The following is a 19,094-nucleotide window of genomic DNA, read 5'->3' on the forward strand; positions in this document are numbered from 1 at the left end:
GTTGTAAATTCTGTCTACCCTCCCGACAAGTTACAACAATTCAGTTATCTGTAAATGTAAAGTTGCTGACACTTGATGACACTCAAAGCTCCTTAATGATCATGATACCAAGTTCTCAAAAATAATTCTTAAATCGAAACTAAACTTTAATACTTCACTGGCTGATAATACAATAACTGCAAACATAAATCAATCAATACCAATATTATTAACTAATCGAAAGTAGCTCAATATTAACACTGGTAGACTCTACTCTAACAATTACTAACAATTGAAATATAACATGAACAAAAATCAATTTAAATATTCTAATTTTTAAAAACAGTTCCCCAAGCAAGTATATAAGCCGAATAATACTGTAGTTGTCTGTCCTTTTTTATTGATATCGATCGGCGAGAGCATCATCAAATGCTTTGTTGGACGCTCATAATTGTGGCCGAGTTATTTTAAAATTGCATGGGCGTGATCTTCAAACCAGGAGAGAAACAAAATATTAATTGCAACTGTGTTGTGCTTCGCAAAAAGGATTATATCTATTGTTAGTTTTCAGCCATGGTACGTTTACTACATAGTAGTGTGCAGCAACTAGGATTCATCTTTTTATACATTTAAGATTCCATTTGACGATTTTTACACTTTTTAATGATGGAATGTTGTTTACAATTCTCATGATTTCTCTTATTTTTGCTGTTTATAATACGTTATTATGGTAACTACAGGGTGCTGGAGCTTCTAGACTTGTAGATGACATTGGAGACCGATTTCCTGACAACGAACATTTCTTTGGATTAATAAATGTATGTTTTATTTTGTTTTGGTGCCTGATTTTGTGGCTTCGGAACTGGTTTGCTAGGCAGTACGAAATATGTTCGTTTGGTGTTCGATGAGCAAAAAAGGAAATCTTCTATCATAAGAAAGCGATTTTTGTAGAGTTAGCGCCTTAAGAAATATGAGCATATGCATGCAAGATATGGAAGCATAGGTAATCTTAGCCTACATTGTTTTCTGTGTTTATTTTTATTAGGGCAAAAGAGATGTGCATAAACAAAAATATGCTTGATTGCAGTCACATATAGATCAAGCAAATGCATATATAGCTAACATATTGAAAACTTAACTCTATATTCTTCCTTAGTGCTTTTATCAGCATTGTACAATGCAACCATTTCCAACCACTAAAGCTTAGGCCTACAACCAGCTGTCATCTATCATCAGTTAGTTGTATAACAATAACAATAAGAATGGTTGTATGGCTATAAACATTTACTTTTGTCAATTCTTTTACCGCTAAACAAACTGGTGAGCAAAGTGGGAAATGTTTTTGTGAGTAGTATACTGTGTTTGTTACAGTTTGGGAACACATGCTATTGCAATTCGGTATTGCAAGCCTTATTCTTCTGCCAACCATTCCGAGAAAGAGTGCTAATTCATAGACAGCAACAAAAGAGCAGCAAAAAGGAAAGTCTGTTATCCTGTCTATGTGACCTTTTTTATCTGATCACAACTCAGAAGAGAAAAGTTGGTAAAATCTCACCAAAGAAGTTTATCACCAAACTAAGAAAAGAGAATGGTTAGTTATTTATGAAATTTCCATACGGCGATATGGTAGCGACACACCCCCACATGAGGCTGCAATGCTATCATGGAAACAGTTTTGTTGCTCTCATTCTATCGTGATTCAGAGCCGCTGTTCGGCAGGAAGCCCTCGTGTGATGCGCCATCTTTATCCCATGAAAACTGCCTTAGCGACCAACGACATCGAACTTGTGTGCGCGCATAGGTACGCTTTCCTGCTGCTTCATATGCAGACATATGCCTTGACCTAAAACTGTCGAATAGCCATCGCTACACTATAGAAGCATGATCTGCTTGTCAGCACAGCATGGCGCTTCATCACTGGCACACTCAGGTGTCACTATCCTATCACTATATAGAAACTTAGTGATAATATGCCTTCACTCTGCTTCGTTATAGAGAATATGATGGTGGCAAACTTAGGCATGCGCAAAATCAATTATGTGCACACAACTCCGTGTTAGTCTGGTATACCTGATTTTTCAGATAGTGGGCTTTACAGTTTCATCTAATAATACTACACATTAGATAGATGGCTCACTGATGATACTGATCTAAATCCTAGTGATTATCTATTGAAAAAAGTTTGTTTAGGGTCTGTTTTGCTATTTCGGTATATATCTCTGTTATAGCATTAAACAGCTGAGTGAAGTTTAGAACTGATGAATTCTTATTGAAACATGTTGTAGATTGTACAAGCCATAAATGCGTCATCTCAAATTAGCATCTAGCGCAGGATGTAACAAAAACACAAGATCTTACTACATAAGCTGTCTTAAATATTATTATATAAAAAAGTTATTATTGAACCATTGGAGGCAAATCTACGTATGTTTGGCTTAGTTATGAATGGAAGATGAAATGTCATTAAACTTTCTTGCTGTACCTCCTTTACTGCTATATGATTTATAAAATATATAGTATAGCTCAGTTTCTTGCTAGCAACCTGCTGTGTAAAGTTGATAGATTTACTGTAGACATCAAGCACTAGCTAGACAATTTTATAATATTTTGCAGAGAGCTTTGATAACTTCATTCAACAAGATGCTCAGGAATTCCTCAATTACTTGCTAAACACCATAGCCGACACAGTGCAAGGTAGGAATACTGCACATGTTGATTTAAATTTCTATGTAATTGTATAATTCGATCATGTTCATGGTAATTAGGTGTTGTCTCTCCGATTAAAGGTAATAGTGTCAGACAACTCTTCGCTAGCCAAGTTGCTCTCAGGATTACATGTGACAATTCAGCACAGATATGTACAGTCATACCTCAACATACCAGCTTAATGCGCTCTGGGACTGAGCTTGTATGTCAATTTTCTAATATTTCAAAGCAATTTTTCCTCTATAAACTTACTAAATACAAAGTAATTCATTTCAATACTATGAAAAAACCACCTAAAACAGGATATTACGTTGAAAAAATGTTTTTCATTGTTGTAATTCAGTACCTGCGCTCACAAAGTAACAAATGCTTATTACGTGGTTATAATCTGCAATAAAATTAAAATGTAACATTGCTATGTACAGTGCTGTATGGAGTTCCTACCTTCGAGACGGGCGTAGTGGCTAACCGTGGTGTGAGAGAGAGACTTGATAGCAACTTGTTTAGTACACTAGACTTTTGCGACGCTACGTAACATAAACTCTGAATTCGTCTTAATTTTTTATTATTAGTTTTTGGCTTAGCGCTTTTTGTCTTGCTTTCACTATAACTTTTAGCCAAACCTTTTAAAGCTTTTTTCAAACTGATTCGGCTGTTGTTTTCGAAAACGGCCTTTTGCATACTTGGCCATTTAGTGGCCATCGAGAACTGGGTCATATCTTAAAGGTTTTTCCTATCTCAAGGCAAAAACGGCTCGAAATTTTTCTCGTACGTATAATAATATTACTAGTTATAATAATCTGACCATTACAAAATATGCTAGGTAACTTTACTAAGCGAAGTTACTTGGGTACTAAATTAAAACTTTCGATGAATGAAAACGTTTTGATTATCTTTTCTAAAAAACAGATCAATTGTTTTTTTAATATATTTTGTTATTGTATAAAATTGTTATTATAATATGAGGTGGGATGTTATGAAAACTAGTTGTTATCGCAGCACCTGGTCTATCTCACACAATCATTTAAACTAAAGCAATTATATGTATTCACTTCGGGGTTTTAAGGAGGTTCAAAGGACTCTGTCAGTAGCAAGCATGAAAGCAAACACGAAGTCAAAGATGATGCTGATGGTGGAACAAAGAAGCCCGAGTCTACGTGGGTGCATGAACTGTTTCAGGGAACATTTACAAATGAAACTCGATGTTTAAATTGTGAGACGGTGAGTTTAACTGAACAATATGATGTTGCTGATCACTGAAACAGGTTTTATTAATATTATTACTAGTACCTTGGCCGTGTGAGTGTGCCTCTAGTGTACCGTGAGAGCTCGTAATGAGTAATAAGTATATGCATAGTTAATTAGTGAAGTGGCAAGGTGCCCGAATGGTGTAGTAGTTAGGACGCCAGCCTGTAAATTGTAGTATCCGGGTTCAATCTTCTTGCGAGGCAATTTTTTTCGTGCGTTTAGCGTTTCTTTCATCGCACAGACATCAATTTTATTATAGGAAAGATTATCTGTTTTAAAGCTTTTCTGTTTTGCTAAAGGTACCTAACAGCATTTGGAAAGGTACCTCTTGCCAATTTCCGAATTTGTTGAATTAAATTCTCAAGCTCCGAGTTTTTTGTTCAGCATTCAAAGAAATTATAGATTTGGTGTTCTAACTGTAATTTATTTCGAGATCTGAGACGTTCAGCATTCAATGTTAAACTTCAATATTGCTTGTGTATGATTCAGTCAAGCGTTTACACGCACTTGCTAACAACCCTTGTAAGAATTTGTGTATATGCCTCAACTAATTCTGTAGGGATGGACATGGGAGTTGTTCGAACAGGTCACTTGATTTGAAAAGCTTGCTTCATTGCTCTAGTCTACCAGCCTGCTAGATAGCATACTTTTGATAGATGTAAGAAATTATATTGAGTTGTTTGGGTCATGTGGGGCTGGTTACTTGTTGCACCATTAGAGTTCAGCTGTGCCGTAGAGCTGTTCAACATATCTATGGGTGCGGTGACGAAGTGCTGAGTTGTAATGATGCTCGTATTCAGCCTCACTAGGGACTCAGTTAGGCTGCCTTGTGGTACGAACGCTGCAGTTGTCAACCTTTGATTCTGTGCGAACAGTAGAAGTTTTAGTGAACTACTGTAAATCTGAATGTATGACTTACTAGGTGGTCAGTGGAGATGATGTTATGTATGATATGATATGTTATGTACAGTTGATAGAGTGCGCTCTCATTATGTGAGTGTTTTTGTCGACATTTGTCAACAGGTGAGCAGTAAGGATGAAGATTTCCTTGACTTGTCAGTAGATGTTGAGAACAACACGTCCATAACACACTGTCTGCGGGGTTTCTCGAGCACAGAGACATTGCGTAGTGAACAGAAATACTACTGTGAGGTCTGCTGTAGCAAACAGGAGGCGCAGAAAAGGTCAGTAGAACAGTTTCTACTTGTTTTCTTAAAGAACTGCCATTTAATTGGTGTTCATGTTCTAAAAGTTGGAGTTGGTTTAAAATGGAAAGTCTTGATATTAGTCGGTTTATACTGTTTTGCCGAAGCAAATTTTTGAATCACTCTATGATGGCTCACTCTATGGGTTAATGAATGTTTTAAAGTGTAATAACTGTAGCGGCCACGCTTAAGCTGTATCAAGTTTGTCAGCACGGATTGCAGAATTCAAAAACTCAGCAATCTTTTTTTATTTTGTAGTTTTATGATTTATAGACACTTTTTTTTAGTTTTACGCACCATATTTATTGTTTTTTGTTGAATACTACACTTTGACAACAACCAGATCTAGCATTTGTGGCCGACTTTTCCATGAGCGTTCGTTTCTGGATATGGTCGATCTTTAAAATTTGCATAACAACATTTACTAGTATATTGAAGCAACAATTAGCATTCCTTACTGACACATCAATCTATAATCGATATTCTAAGGCAGCAACATTTGGTTGATTAAAATTTCACTGTCAGTATTAGACTAGTTGATACATTGCATGATTTTTTGATAAGATTTGGCTGAAACCTTTGCGATGTAATATTTTGATAACTTTTATCACACTTCAAATAATTTTAGAATGAGAATTAAAAAGCTTCCACAGATTCTTGCGCTGCACTTAAAAAGGTTTAAATACGTCGGACAGATACAGAGGAAGCTTTCATACAGAGTCGTCTTTCCATTTGAGTTGCGTTTGTTCAATACAGTAAGTATACAATATCCATAGGAGTTGTCTGTTCAATACAGTATGTAATGCCCTTATAAGACGTCTGTTCAATACAATGAGTATCTAATGCCTTAGGAGTTGTCTGTTCAATACAGTAGGTGTATGATGCCCAATAGTGCTGCCAGATAACTTGCATGATGTTACAATATCTTTAATGAATTGGTTTTACTACATAAATTTAACAAAATCAATCGTCTTTTTAGTTTCTGTTGACAGTTCTATTAGCGCTAGGTTGACTCAATATATATTTGTATGCTTTTTACATGTTAGTCTTAAGGTTTGGTATCTTTGTAGATTATCCATAGCGTATAGTGATGCGGGCTTATGTCAATAGTCTAGTCTTAGCATCAGGAGGATCGGTTCATGCTAAGTCAAGGCTTCTCTCAGTCAAATGGCATTATATAACATGGTACTTTTATGTTACAGTCTGATGACGCTTACAACCCTGAGCAGTTGTATGACCTAGTAGCAGTCGTAGTGCATTGTGGGATCAGTCCCAACAGAGGTCACTATATATCACTAGTGAAGAGTCACGGACTCTGGCTCTTATTTGATGATGACACAGTTGAGGTATGTTGCTCTTTAATTAAATGCAAAGATAACTTTAATTTTAATTTAGGTTGTGCTACAGAATTACATAAATGCATTTTTATTTGTGTAGTTGCTGTGCAGGTTCTATACATAGTGCTTGAGCCAAGTTAAAACCGCTTTTTGGAAACGGTCGACCGAAAGTTTAAAAATTTTTGTCAGGTTGTAAAACTAACAGCCATGTTGAGTTGACAAAAAAATGTTTGCTGGACTCTTATGGATTTGTTGGAGTTGTTTGCTCTTCATTGCTATACGGGTAGAGAAACATTCGACATCTGTTGTGAAAAGTACTCATGCATCTGTGTGGTTATACTGAATGATTTTAAAGCTTGGTGCTTGAGCAAAAACAACAAAATATTGGTCTATTGTGTAGCTTGAAATGTGTACTATATTACAGTACTAGATGAATGCCCAGGCTTGCTCGAGTAATAAAAGTCTTTGTGCAAGAAACATATTTTTATTTAACATATAACAACAGTTACCATTCTAACTTTCAAACTTCATATCATGAGAAAATTGTTTTGTGCAGTTCAAATGAATTAAGAAAAAAAAACAATGAGTACATGGAAGTGTGTGTAAAAAAAGGTTACAGTTGCAGCAGAAGCTCGTTATACTCAAAGTTTTGATGGACGATACTGATACAAACGTAAAAATGAGATATCAGATTTTCTTTGTCTGATACTTTGTCTGACCGAATGGAAAGAAAATGTAGAGGCAATTCCTACTCCAGATAACACAATCGTCCACGTAAAATGTATTTAGCTTTTACAGATTTTCTAAACCCGGAAAGATGAGTGTAATGGCACATTTGAAATTGAAACGGCACATTTGAAAATTACAAATTGAAAAAAATCGGTGATGGTAAAAAAGACTTAAAAAACTTTCTTAAGAAAAACAAACGCAAAAAGGTAATATGAATTAATAATAGAAAGTGCATGTTCAGCGTGTTTGCTATGGCAATAAGGATAGATGAAGAGCTTAGAATGTTAAGAATGACTTAGCTTGTGGTTCTGCGTGTTTAGTAGTAGACCAATGGTTTGAATGCCTTATGTGTTCAAATCCAGTACAAAGGTGATTTTTCGTTGCTGTAATTTGATCGCTATAACTGGACAGACAGACAAACACTGAGGTTTATATAATTATATATAGATGTGCGTTTTATATGCATTTATTCGCACTCATTTAAAACTATAGTCATCGTCATGTTAGCTTCGAACATTTTTATCGCGACTAAATCGGGTTTCGACTAGAAAATTTGAAATTTTTGCACCTCAGATTTTGAACAAAAATTGGGCTTTCGACTGAATCGAAAGAAGAATAATTTTTTATGTCATATTTAGTAAAAACAGAAAACAAGAAATTTTTTTGGCATCTTTTTTATTTCTTACAATCTTTGCTAGGCTACTTTACTGTACTCTTCCATTAGAGTGCTTTTAGATCATACTCTTATAGTGCGTTAGTCTTCGCTTTTTTATGTTTATATATATATCTATATATCTATATTTAATGTTTATCTTAAAATTGGTAAAAATACAACATGCAAAATGTTGATGTTTTTTCATGCTTTTTGATAGGAAATCATTTGTTAAAATAAAACACGCAGTATTTCTGCACTTTTTATTTATGGTATACTGTAGACAAGACTCTGAGTAAACCAGGCTGGGGTACGAGTTGCTACTGATACAGCTCTACAGTCATAGACCTATTAACTATACTAGTATAGTTAAGTTACTAGTTACTAGTTTAGTTACCCTAATTGGTCTATGACTGTCTACAGTACACTCCTCAATCTAGTCTATCAATAGGTTTCTTATTAGACAGTCACTGTATTTTGCGTATTACCTGTTGTTGTATTACATCTATTTACAGATCATAAATTGGCCTTAAAATAGTTGTTTTCTAGACATGGAACTTTGTAGCAAAACTGCTCAGATTTAGAACAAATCGCTTTTCGAGCAGCCTTCTGGAACAGGTTATGGTCAAAAGCTGAAGCTTAGCTGTAAATGCAAGCAAGCTTTATACAGTTACATGTATTTGCCACTCGCACTAACCAGTTGTACAATCATGAACACGCATTTCATCATCAACCACGTATCACACAGGTGCTCCCAGCTCATACGATGTATTGAATGTTAAACTAATAATGTAGATTTAGTAGCATGGGTATTCCAGAAAAAATAATTGCTTGCAATCCTCATGTGTTATTCTAGGCTATCATTCTTTCCCATTATTCTTGCTATCAGCAGTGTGTGGAACTAGACAACGACAAGTTGGAGTTGTCTTTCTTTTCAATCAAAAACTTCTCACCCCTTATTACAATTTTCACTTCTCTCTTTTTTTTTGAATTTTTTGTTTCTGTGAACAAAAATTGAATTTTTCTGTATAGTTTACCAGACTATGTCATCTGTCTTTCCTAGTTGTACACTTTATCTACATACATGCCTCGCATAGTGTGTGTCAAATGTTGGTTGATGTATGCGCACCCATGAACCAACATTTGATAAGTGAACACTCTTTTGATCTAGTAAGTATGCTGTCTGATTCCTTGTGCTGAGACAAGTTAAAACCTCTTCGCACTTTTCAACAAAGTCTTTCTAATTTTTGGATGTTCAATTGAATTTTGCTACACTTTCAAGAGTTCTTATGCTTGATATGAGAAACTGACAGCATGCGTTGTTCATTCAGAAAAAGATTTCTTTGGCGGTTATATTAAGATATAAATTTACCTTTTGGATACAAGCATGTAGCTCAGGCATTGGTTTTGTACATAGTCAATTTTACATCACCATTCCTAGAGTGGCTCTGTCATGTTAGTATCTTGCTACAACAATCGCTTGTTTCTATCATTAGCCAATAGGATGAGAGCTACTGTAAATACCAATACATGTCCTCGTTCTGTTAGTGCCCATAAAACTTCTGGTTACCGACTATAGCCAGACTTGGCACAGCTGCAAGTCCCACAAATTATTCAGCGTTGCCCACAGATGTATTCGAGATGATCAAAATAGGAGAGCAAGCCAAGTCTAGAAAGAAGATCCTTGATTAAAAAGATTTTTGGAGTTGTTTCACCATAGAAAATGCTTTGCATTTTTGTTATAGAGGGTCGATGCAACGCAGCTAGAAGATTTCTATGGACTGAACTCAGATGCTCAAAAGAATACAGAAACAGGATATATTTTGTTCTATCAGTCGAGGGAATGAACCCATCTGTAAAGAATTTTTTATTTAAATTAATTGGGTGATGCCAAATTATTTTCAAAAGATTCATATGGAGTTTGAGTATTACCTAAGGCTGGCTTGCCACTTTTATAAGCCATAAAATGTCTTTCTTTTCTATGTGGGGTGGATCTTTGTGATATGTATTCTCAAGGCCATTTCTCTTGACGCCCTACAGCAGGTATCTAAAGGTGTGCACCGACTTCCTTTAAAATTACTTACAGGATAAGTCTGCTCTGTGGTACGCACCAGTATCAAACAACAGCTTTGAAGGCGTTTTAGAATTTACCCATAATTCAATACCTCATCATTCTTTGTTCTAATGGAACTCTCACGTCTAATAGAATAATCAAATAATAGTAATATATCATAAATATTTAAGTTTTTATTCAATTTTTTTCGTGATACAGTTTTCACCTCTGCAAAGTCACTACGATTTTGTGAGTGCTTACTAAATATGTAGTTTGTTTCGTAAAGGCTTTTACAATTCCAGCCTGCTGTTTGATACCGTCATCTCTCTATAATAAGACAAACATTTCAATGTTTCTTATGACATGCAATTTATTGAAATTTTTTATTTTCACAGATTTAAACTGCTGTAGTTCCTATGATACATATAGGATTGTATACGAGGCAAACATCTGCTGTATGTGTATGTAAATATACCTGTTCTCTCACCTTGATTGAGGAATATCTTACTTCTCTTATTCAGTGGTGGTCTTGGGTGAAATTGTATCCTATCAGCTAATTCACTGACTTTTTTGATAAACTCATGTTCATTCGTTTACGACCCTTCACTCACTAGTCGTCTAATAGTTGACTATCTCGACTCATGATTTTTTTCGTCTAACGCTTGTACTAATACCTATAGTATTTGTCTATAGCTGAACACTTATTCCATTCGATACTCGCCACATATTGCAATTTTCACTAAGCAATCATATTAGGAGTCGTTTTCTCACTATTGTTATCGTCACCCATAGCCTGTGTTAGGCCCTGAACCCTGGGGTATGTCTGCACCTCGGGATATGTGTATATCTGTTTTGTCTCATCTGCTTAGAAGCAAAATATAAAGGGTTGGCGATGTCACAGCAGCAGAGTAATCTGAACCGGCAGTTCCTATGTATTCTATAAATTTTTAAACATCAGTTTGGCTCCGAGGTTTAATTCTTATTAGTTAATTCAATATGATCAGGTTGGATCATAGCTACTGGTTTATCTATATGCAAGTAGTACCCTGGCTGACCGATGTGTCACGAGAAATTCTCCAGGTGCTGATAAACGACAATAGGTAGCTGTAGACAGCTTCAAATAATTGAAAGTGAATAATTATCACATTTAGCATGCCGGGCTGCTAAATTGAGTGTGGCGAGTTCAAATCCCATACAATGCAATATTTTTTTCTACTTCTAACCGTGTTGATGGACATGGCTGTTATTATAGTGCAGATTATTTAGTAGGCCTAAAGTTAAGTCTGTCCTCAACTACCTATCAGCAGCATATTATGTGTACTAGTTGTGGTCGCTTACAGAAAACATGCGATTTATTGCTGAATGTGAATTCTTCATGTGTCACAAAAACTTTAGAATGTTTGAACACGTAGCCTTGCATAGTCTATATGCAATCAAGAGGTTTCTCTAAGCATTTTGTATGTACAATCTTGGCATATTTCATCAGCAATACCACCCATTGCGCAATATCTTGAACACTAGCAGTGAGGCAGGCTATGTCCAAGATTTGTTATCAATCAGATAGCTTGAATGTGTGTTTAAGAGGCTGTTTTTCAGGAGCGGATAAAGTTTTATTAAAGTCAAAATGTTTTAGCGACCTGGCGAAAGGCACGGAAAATTTGTGTGTGAGATTAGGAGCTAATTGGCCAAAAAATGTAGAAACTTAGCCTTTACGCAGACTAACAGACAGACATACCATAACAGAGTGAGATTTACTAATATATATTTATCATGAAGTTGTCACTTACGATTTAAAAATTCATTCATAATGTATAAATTATGGATATTTGAGGGATTGTTGTTTCATGTGCATCTTTCTTCAGTGACATGTAGTTTGATTCAGTATGCATACAATATTTTAATTTTCTCAATTGCCATTATGTTAGAAGTTGATACGTATGATGCCACATAATGTTAATTGTTTTTCTGTCAGTGTAAGGGACATACACATGACCATTGAGCAGCAAGGAAGGGTCTACTAATTGTAAGGGTTATGGAAATAAACTGACAAATTTTCTTGAATTTAGTAGAGCAATCCTATAGCTATATCTCCCTTATTGATAAGGTTGTAGGGTGTGTTCACCACACGTTATATGGGCGGTAAAGCCAATCAACTTGAGCTGATAGTTCAAGTCATCGGTACACCTTCGAGGAGATGCCCCAACAGATTGATGGTCCTTTGAATGCAGCAACATAGATAGATGGATTTTTATCCAGTGTCCGTTATGTGAATAGGGACAACTAATGAAGACTTAGGTATACCTACAATAAGGTTGTAGTAGTAGACCTTTACTACATACCTTAATTTTTAAGATCAGAATAATTGAGAAAATAATGCAAAAACTATATTTATAACAAGAGAAGGACGTCTTAAGTTATATAACATTTAGTACACAATTTGAGTATTCCTGAATGCCCCTATCTGTCCGTCTCCCCTCATGTTCTATATACAAGAAGACTCAGTAACATGTCCTACCCTCTCAACAAGATACCAGATTCTCATGGTTTAGTCCACAAATTGAAACATCAAACAATGTTGCCGGTGCAACACGCTGGGGCTTGAACACAATGTTCATTCCTAGCCATTCCATTCGGAAGACCGTGCAGTTCCTGAAAACGTGGTATCTTATTCCACCAGCGTCGCAGTAACCTGAAGAAGATCCCAAATCTCCATCTATGTCATCGATACTTCCATCATCGTTTAAATCTTTCATTTCCACCGAGGGAATCTCTACATTCCTCGTACAGAGCAGGGCTATGAATAAACAGAGGCATTACAAGTACATGTACGTGTAAGATACACATAAGGACTAAATGTTGCACTTGAAACCTTTTCTTATGAGAACAACGTAGAAAACCCTTTATAAGTAATGTAAAAAATCTATTCATTATAAATACGTCCTTCTAACATTATTAAGCCAATTCTTCCAGGAGAAGACAACTTTATTAATATTCTGATTTATACACTCGCACTTCTTCACAACTGAAAATACTGAACTAAAGGTTTGGCTGAAGGAAGCCAATAAAAAGCTTATGGGTACTTTTTTAAAAACCCAATCACATACCCACAATTCCTACGGATAGTGAGCATGTGATTGGGTTTTTACAATTTTACGACAAATGCTGTAGTTTTGCTATGACTGGCTTACCAAGACGGGTAGGCAATGTTGACAGTGATTAATCCATATGCATGGCTATGTTATCGGCGAAAACCACAGCCGAAGATCTTAATAACTATTTTGATATTTTAGGCTACGTTAACTTACGGCTTGTCATATAACAAATGCGTGCAGTGTATGGTAAAATGATTGTACCAGATTTGTTTGCAGACTTGGCATTGTGTCGGTCACATCCCTAAAGGACACATTTGACGACAACTCCAAATTTGTGCATATGTGAAGGATTGAATAAATGTTGATTAAATAGCCCATGGCTTGATAAATTTTTTGACAATTTGCCACATAAATCCCTCTAGGGTACACTACTACACGTGTAGAACTCGAAACATCACTAAATGTGAAGATGAATACAAGTGAAATGATGAATTGGAAGGATTTTATTTGTAGAGATGCTTTTGATACTTTATAATAGGTAACAGTACTAAGGTCTATAGGGAAGCTGTGATATAACCTGTTAATACCTCTTCACTGTTATTGCCATCTGAAATCAAATTCTAAATCAATGCTACTCAGCCGACAGTTAAAGGAAGTATGAACTTGAAGAAAAAGAAAATTAGGCATTTATTACGTAAGCCACATTCTTTACGATAATTTTTGCTGTAATAAGAGCCGTAATGTCTGTCCGTTTGTCCAAAGACACGGTTGAAAATCGGAAAAAATTACGTAATTTGAACTCACGATTTTTAGCATGGTAGACTAGCACTAATAACTGTGCCTGCATACCATAACAATTGTGCGTATAGTTATTACACCTGATGATCACTCACGGTACACAGTACTTGCAAGGTACTGGTAACTATTACGGCACTCACGGTACACTGTACTTGCAAGGTACTAGTAACTATTATGGCTGTGAGCAAAGGAGAGTAGAAGCTTACCTCTGGTGCTGTTGACAATCCTTTCATGCCAGTCAGCAAAATAGCACGGGCCTTCACCTACTTCCAATTCCAAGTTGACACACTCAAGGAAGGCTAGATAGGCCTGTTGGCTGAAGCAATGCAAACAGATATTTTAACATAATGGCAAATTTTTGCTCATAAGAGAAAGGCATCAAAAAAGAATGATACTAAAAGGTAAAGCTTGATAGATAACGAAATGAATTAAACAGAAATATGCATAGATGATGGTTTTTTGATACCATAATAGGAGACCCCTTCACCCAAATGTGTATGGATGCTTGCGTTTGATATCACATACATGCTCTGGTGGTGTCAAAAGATATGCTGGTATTTGGCAGATTTACCAGCACCAATCTACAACCACTTGACACAAGAGAGTGCTGGTGACACTACCACATCTGGCACTGAAATGGCTGGTAGAACTAACATAGGCGTGTAAAGCATTCTTCATCTGGCATGCATTGTGTTATGGTGATTACTGGAGGGCCCTTCAACATTAATAAACCTGATCCTAAAGAGTTGGTAGGCAGCCAGAATCATAAAAGATTATGAGCAGGAATTCTAGCCTGGTCAGTCATCGGGAGACGCAAGGGCTAAGCACCATGCTGTCGACAACTGAGCAATAGCATAGTTCACACGAAATGATCTCCTTAAAGCTGTCATTAAAATATTAGCAAAATTCCAGAGCTCAATATTTGACCTTGACATGGACCAGCATCTAAATACCCTTAATGCTGATGAGCTAAATGTGTTCAGAGATATTTGATGTCCAAAATACTCAGATCACAGCTCCAATCTGCCTGACCGTCCATTACATTCCTACTTCCTCAGAAACCACTACACCTTATACCAGACACCAACACTTTTCCAATCCACATTATAAAACAACGTTATTTAAAAAAAGTTTTTTTCAAATGTTCATAATTTTCCTTTACTATTATTTATTATTCTTTGTCTTATGGTACCATTTGCTTTGAATGGCCTTGACCAGTGATAATAAAGTTAATATCGATCTACCTATCTATCTGCCTACCAATTGACAATAAAATGCCACATACATGTAGATTGTAAATTGACCAGTGTAGATCACAAAGTTACTATCTACCTATCTTTCTACCTATCCATCCATCTATCTATCTACCTATCCATCTATATATCTATCTACCTATCTAGAAAATATGTACTTATCCATCTATTTATCTTTCTATCTATATATCTATTTACCTATCTACATATCTATCTACTTATCCATATATCCATCTACCTATCCATCTATCTATCTACCATCTACATATCTATCTACCTATCTATTATATACCTATCTACCTACCTATCTATCCATGACTGTTTGAATAAGATAAAAAAACTTTCTAGCAATGTTTGTCCGAAGTAATAGCTTCAGTTCTCCCATTGAAATCAATTTGCATAAATTGTGTGACATTTGGCGAAAGACTGAAGGAGTTTAGTTCTTGTGAATGCTAGACCTACCTAGCTCAAGGGGAAGAGAAATGCGACCTCGTATGTGACCTTATGCAAATCAGCATGAATCACAAGTGATGTAAGGTATACAAACAGCTATAAACAAGTTAAAATTGGGTCAGCATTAACTCACTTGCAAGTGACTGTTAGATCAGACCCTTGACCTTCTGTTACAAGGTCAAGGCAATCAAAGAAATCGTCTCTGCACATGTTGTTGAACTCCTCTACAAAGCAGTGAAGATACTGATCAGTATTTTGGTTTCGGTTGTGGAGTTGTCAAACTTTTCCAGCAGCAACCAAGATTTTACTGTTGCCTCCTGAGTTCATGGCACAAAGACGTAAAACATACACTATATCTGATTGGATTCTTTCTAATAGTAGTGTTGTCCAACTAGAGCATAAATTAAATTATAGTTTTCTACGTAGATTTTAAGCTACTTTTAAACTATTGAATACATGAAGTAACATCTTCACACTTTAAAATGATTATTTGTTCTATATGGTATATACGCCGTTTAAAAAAAAAGAGAAAACTTTTGCGATGTTTCCAATAAATTAAATGATTTATGCAGTGTCTAAAATGGAAACAACTTATGCAATGTCCTAAATAAGGTAAAACTTCTTTGCAGTGTTCCAAATAAGGTGAAAAAATGCTTAAATAATATTGAAATGTTTCAATCTTTACTATGAGTGTGCCTGTCCAAAGACATAGTTTAATGTTAGGAAAAAAGATTACATCATTTGTGATTCGAACTCATAAAACATAATACGAAAGCTTATAAAAACCTCTATATGAGCCTTGTACCTTTGTTCATTCTAGCATTTGTTTTTATATATTTTGTTTGAAGTTATCTTTCATGACAATTTAGTGATACATTTAAAAGAAAACCTTCAAAAACCAATTTCTTGTTCTTTAAACCTCAAGACATTCTAAGGTTACAAGTAGCAGGCAAGATGGTGTGATTTATACATTATTAGTCCATTTTAGCCACAAATATATCATGAATGTTAGCTCAAACACATAATCAAATAACTCAGTATGTGATGGATAAACTATTCTCCTACACCTGTCAGTGTTGGTTACGATACTTTTACCAGTTCAAAGTTCACACAAATTCACAAGTGAGTTGTTCTCTAACTAATCAGTTCTCTCTACGATTCTGCATCCTTTGTTACACATCTGATGACGCTTTACAAATGAAAATTGCACAGAGAAAGGCTATATAAGTAGATGAGTGTGATATTGATGCGATGCTTGATATTCTTGGTTCCAATGTTCAGTGGAGTTCTTCATCAGTACCTGACTACCTAATAGCTACATGAGTACTTATAACTCAAAACTGAAAGAAACTATTAACCAAGAAATGGTAATTTGATTAATCAATACAAACTAGCACATTAGCATGTTAGCAGGAATGACTTCGCCCTTCCTTTGTAGAGTCCTACTACGCCTCTCACAAGCACTTTAACCAACACATATTCTATGAGATGCTACAATACTAGAACACATCCACACAGGGATGCTACAGTACTAGAACACATCCACACAGGGATGCTACAGTACTAGAACACATCCTCACGGGGATGCTACAGTACTAGAACACATCCACACAGAGATTCCGCATTGCAAGAACACATCTTCGCCGATATTCTGCAGAACAAGAACACAACCTCACTGGGATTCTACAGTACAAGAACACAACCTCACTAAGATTCTACAGTACAAGAACACAACCTCACTGGGATTCTACAGTACAAGAACACCTCACTGGGATTCTACAGTACAAGAACACATCCTTGCTGGGACTCTACAGTACAAGAACACAACCTCGCTGAGACTCTACAGTACAAGAACACATCCTCGCTGGGATTCTACAGTACAAGAAAACGTCCTCACTGGTATTCTACAGTACATTCCATATTGTTATACCATTCAAGTCACAATTTTCTTGCTCAAATAGTTCCATAATGGCCACCATAGTTTGTAGAGTGGTTTCCATGGACCTCAGGTTATTTCTATTAACATCGGTGTCCACATAGCACTGTGAAAACTCATCCATCCTAAAAGCAGAGTCCACACATGAATGACAAACAAAATGATTGAAACCACTGTCACATACTTGTCACAGGTAAAACCGTTGTCACATACTTGTCACAGGTAAAACCACTGTCATATATTTGTTACAGGTAAAACCATTGTCATACATTTGTCACATGCAAAACCATTGTGATAAACTTGCGAGTTCACAGGCATCAGTGAGCAGCATGCGAATTCCAAGTATCATACTCCTACCTAGATGTACTTAACTCTTGGAATGTCTTTGAGAATATACCATGGTGTGCTCAGTTTGTCACCACATCAAACTGAAAGCTTTTCTTATTGTCCACTAAAGGATTGTTCTTGTAATGCTCAATCAGCTCTAAGATCATTTGGAAACGGTGCCAAAATTGTTCTAGACACTGCCAAGATACTTATAGGTTGCATTGCAAGTACTAACCACGCTGCACTAGAGGTACACGTAGGATACTTTCTATACTGTAAGTAGTACATATGTCACTCTGGATATACGTGTAGATTGTACCTTGTGCTGTAGGTACTATTTTAACTTAGAAATGTTTTCAGGTTGTATCCTGTACTGTAGATACTGTCACTTTAAAGATGTGTAAGTACAATTTCATGGTAGCAACAGATGTGGCCTATAATCTACACCATAATACTGCATATTACAAATACATACAGGATGAATTCTGTTTTAGATACGATTATTCTGGAAGTACATGTGGCTTGTATCGGATGTACAGTAACTGGCACTTTTGATAAACGTTTAGTTTGTAGGCTATCACCTTGAGATTATGGTAGATTGCATCCCTTATACTAGTCCAGTGGTAAATATCATAAACTTACATATCACACATTCTTTTGCTGTTGTCCTGTGTTACCACATCCAGCAATGGCACTATACAGCTTTCTGTCGGGGGTTTGTCCTGCGTGGACCCCAAACTAACTGAAATGGTGACATTATCCATTACCTTGCTACTCAATAGATAGAGAAGGTACAGATATACTACCTTTTGTTGGATTTATATTAGTTCGCCAGTTAATTAAAACATTTCTACTTGGTCTGCAATGGTATACTAATCAGCAAATAAGCAGCAAGACATTGGCTCTCATAAGGTTACTTCCTAATTTGTTCTACAAAAATCTCTCTATTGTTAGTTTTAACATTTCTCTGTAAGGGAAAAGTAGATTTTAATAACAAATATAATTATGAAAGATTAGTTAAAAATAGCAAACACAATAGGCAAACAATAATTTTTACAAATGCAGTTATGAAGTATCAGTTAAAAATAGCAAACGCAATAGGCATACAATAATTTTTATATAAATGTACATACATACCTGTAGTGAATATTATGGCAAGGACGTATGTATAAGCCATTGTTGTAGAATGATACACGTGTGAACGAATGTCACCAATGAAAGATCAACTGTATAGATTAACTGGTTAAATACCATTAAGTAGTCTACGCAAAGAGGCAACTCACACTGATTGGTCATCTGGTCTCGAGACTATATACTACCAAGTAA

At 35.8% G+C, this 19,094-nt stretch overlaps 2 protein-coding genes across 2 annotated transcripts; one reads left to right on the top strand and one right to left on the bottom strand.

The window, feature by feature from the left end:
* Positions 1–467: 467 nt before the first annotated feature.
* On the top strand, positions 468–10,395 carry LOC137405591 (ubiquitin carboxyl-terminal hydrolase 46-like). Its single transcript, XM_068091897.1, has 9 exons — positions 468–555; positions 720–797; positions 1,351–1,570; positions 2,593–2,673; positions 3,752–3,906; positions 4,957–5,117; positions 5,767–5,893; positions 6,341–6,484; positions 9,602–10,395. The coding sequence occupies exons 1-9, from the start codon at positions 553–555 to the stop codon at positions 9,701–9,703; spliced, it is 1,071 nt and encodes a 356-aa protein (XP_067947998.1). The 5' UTR covers positions 468–552; the 3' UTR covers positions 9,704–10,395.
* Positions 10,396–12,271: 1,876 nt separating this feature from the next.
* On the bottom strand, positions 12,272–19,076 carry LOC137407356 (uncharacterized). The gene is made up of 6 exons (XM_068093983.1): positions 18,906–19,076; positions 18,411–18,510; positions 17,436–17,566; positions 15,639–15,729; positions 14,006–14,115; positions 12,272–12,703 (listed from the first exon to the last, which is right to left on the bottom strand). Exons 1-6 carry the CDS (start codon positions 18,943–18,945, stop codon positions 12,429–12,431), a joined length of 747 nt encoding a protein of 248 aa, XP_067950084.1. The 5' UTR covers positions 18,946–19,076; the 3' UTR covers positions 12,272–12,428.
* Between the last annotated feature and the right edge of the window lie 18 nt (positions 19,077–19,094).

The sequence above is a fragment of the Watersipora subatra genome, chromosome 10 (assembly GCF_963576615.1).
Source record: "Watersipora subatra chromosome 10, tzWatSuba1.1, whole genome shotgun sequence".
NCBI classification, from domain to species: domain Eukaryota; kingdom Metazoa; phylum Bryozoa; class Gymnolaemata; order Cheilostomatida; family Watersiporidae; genus Watersipora; species Watersipora subatra.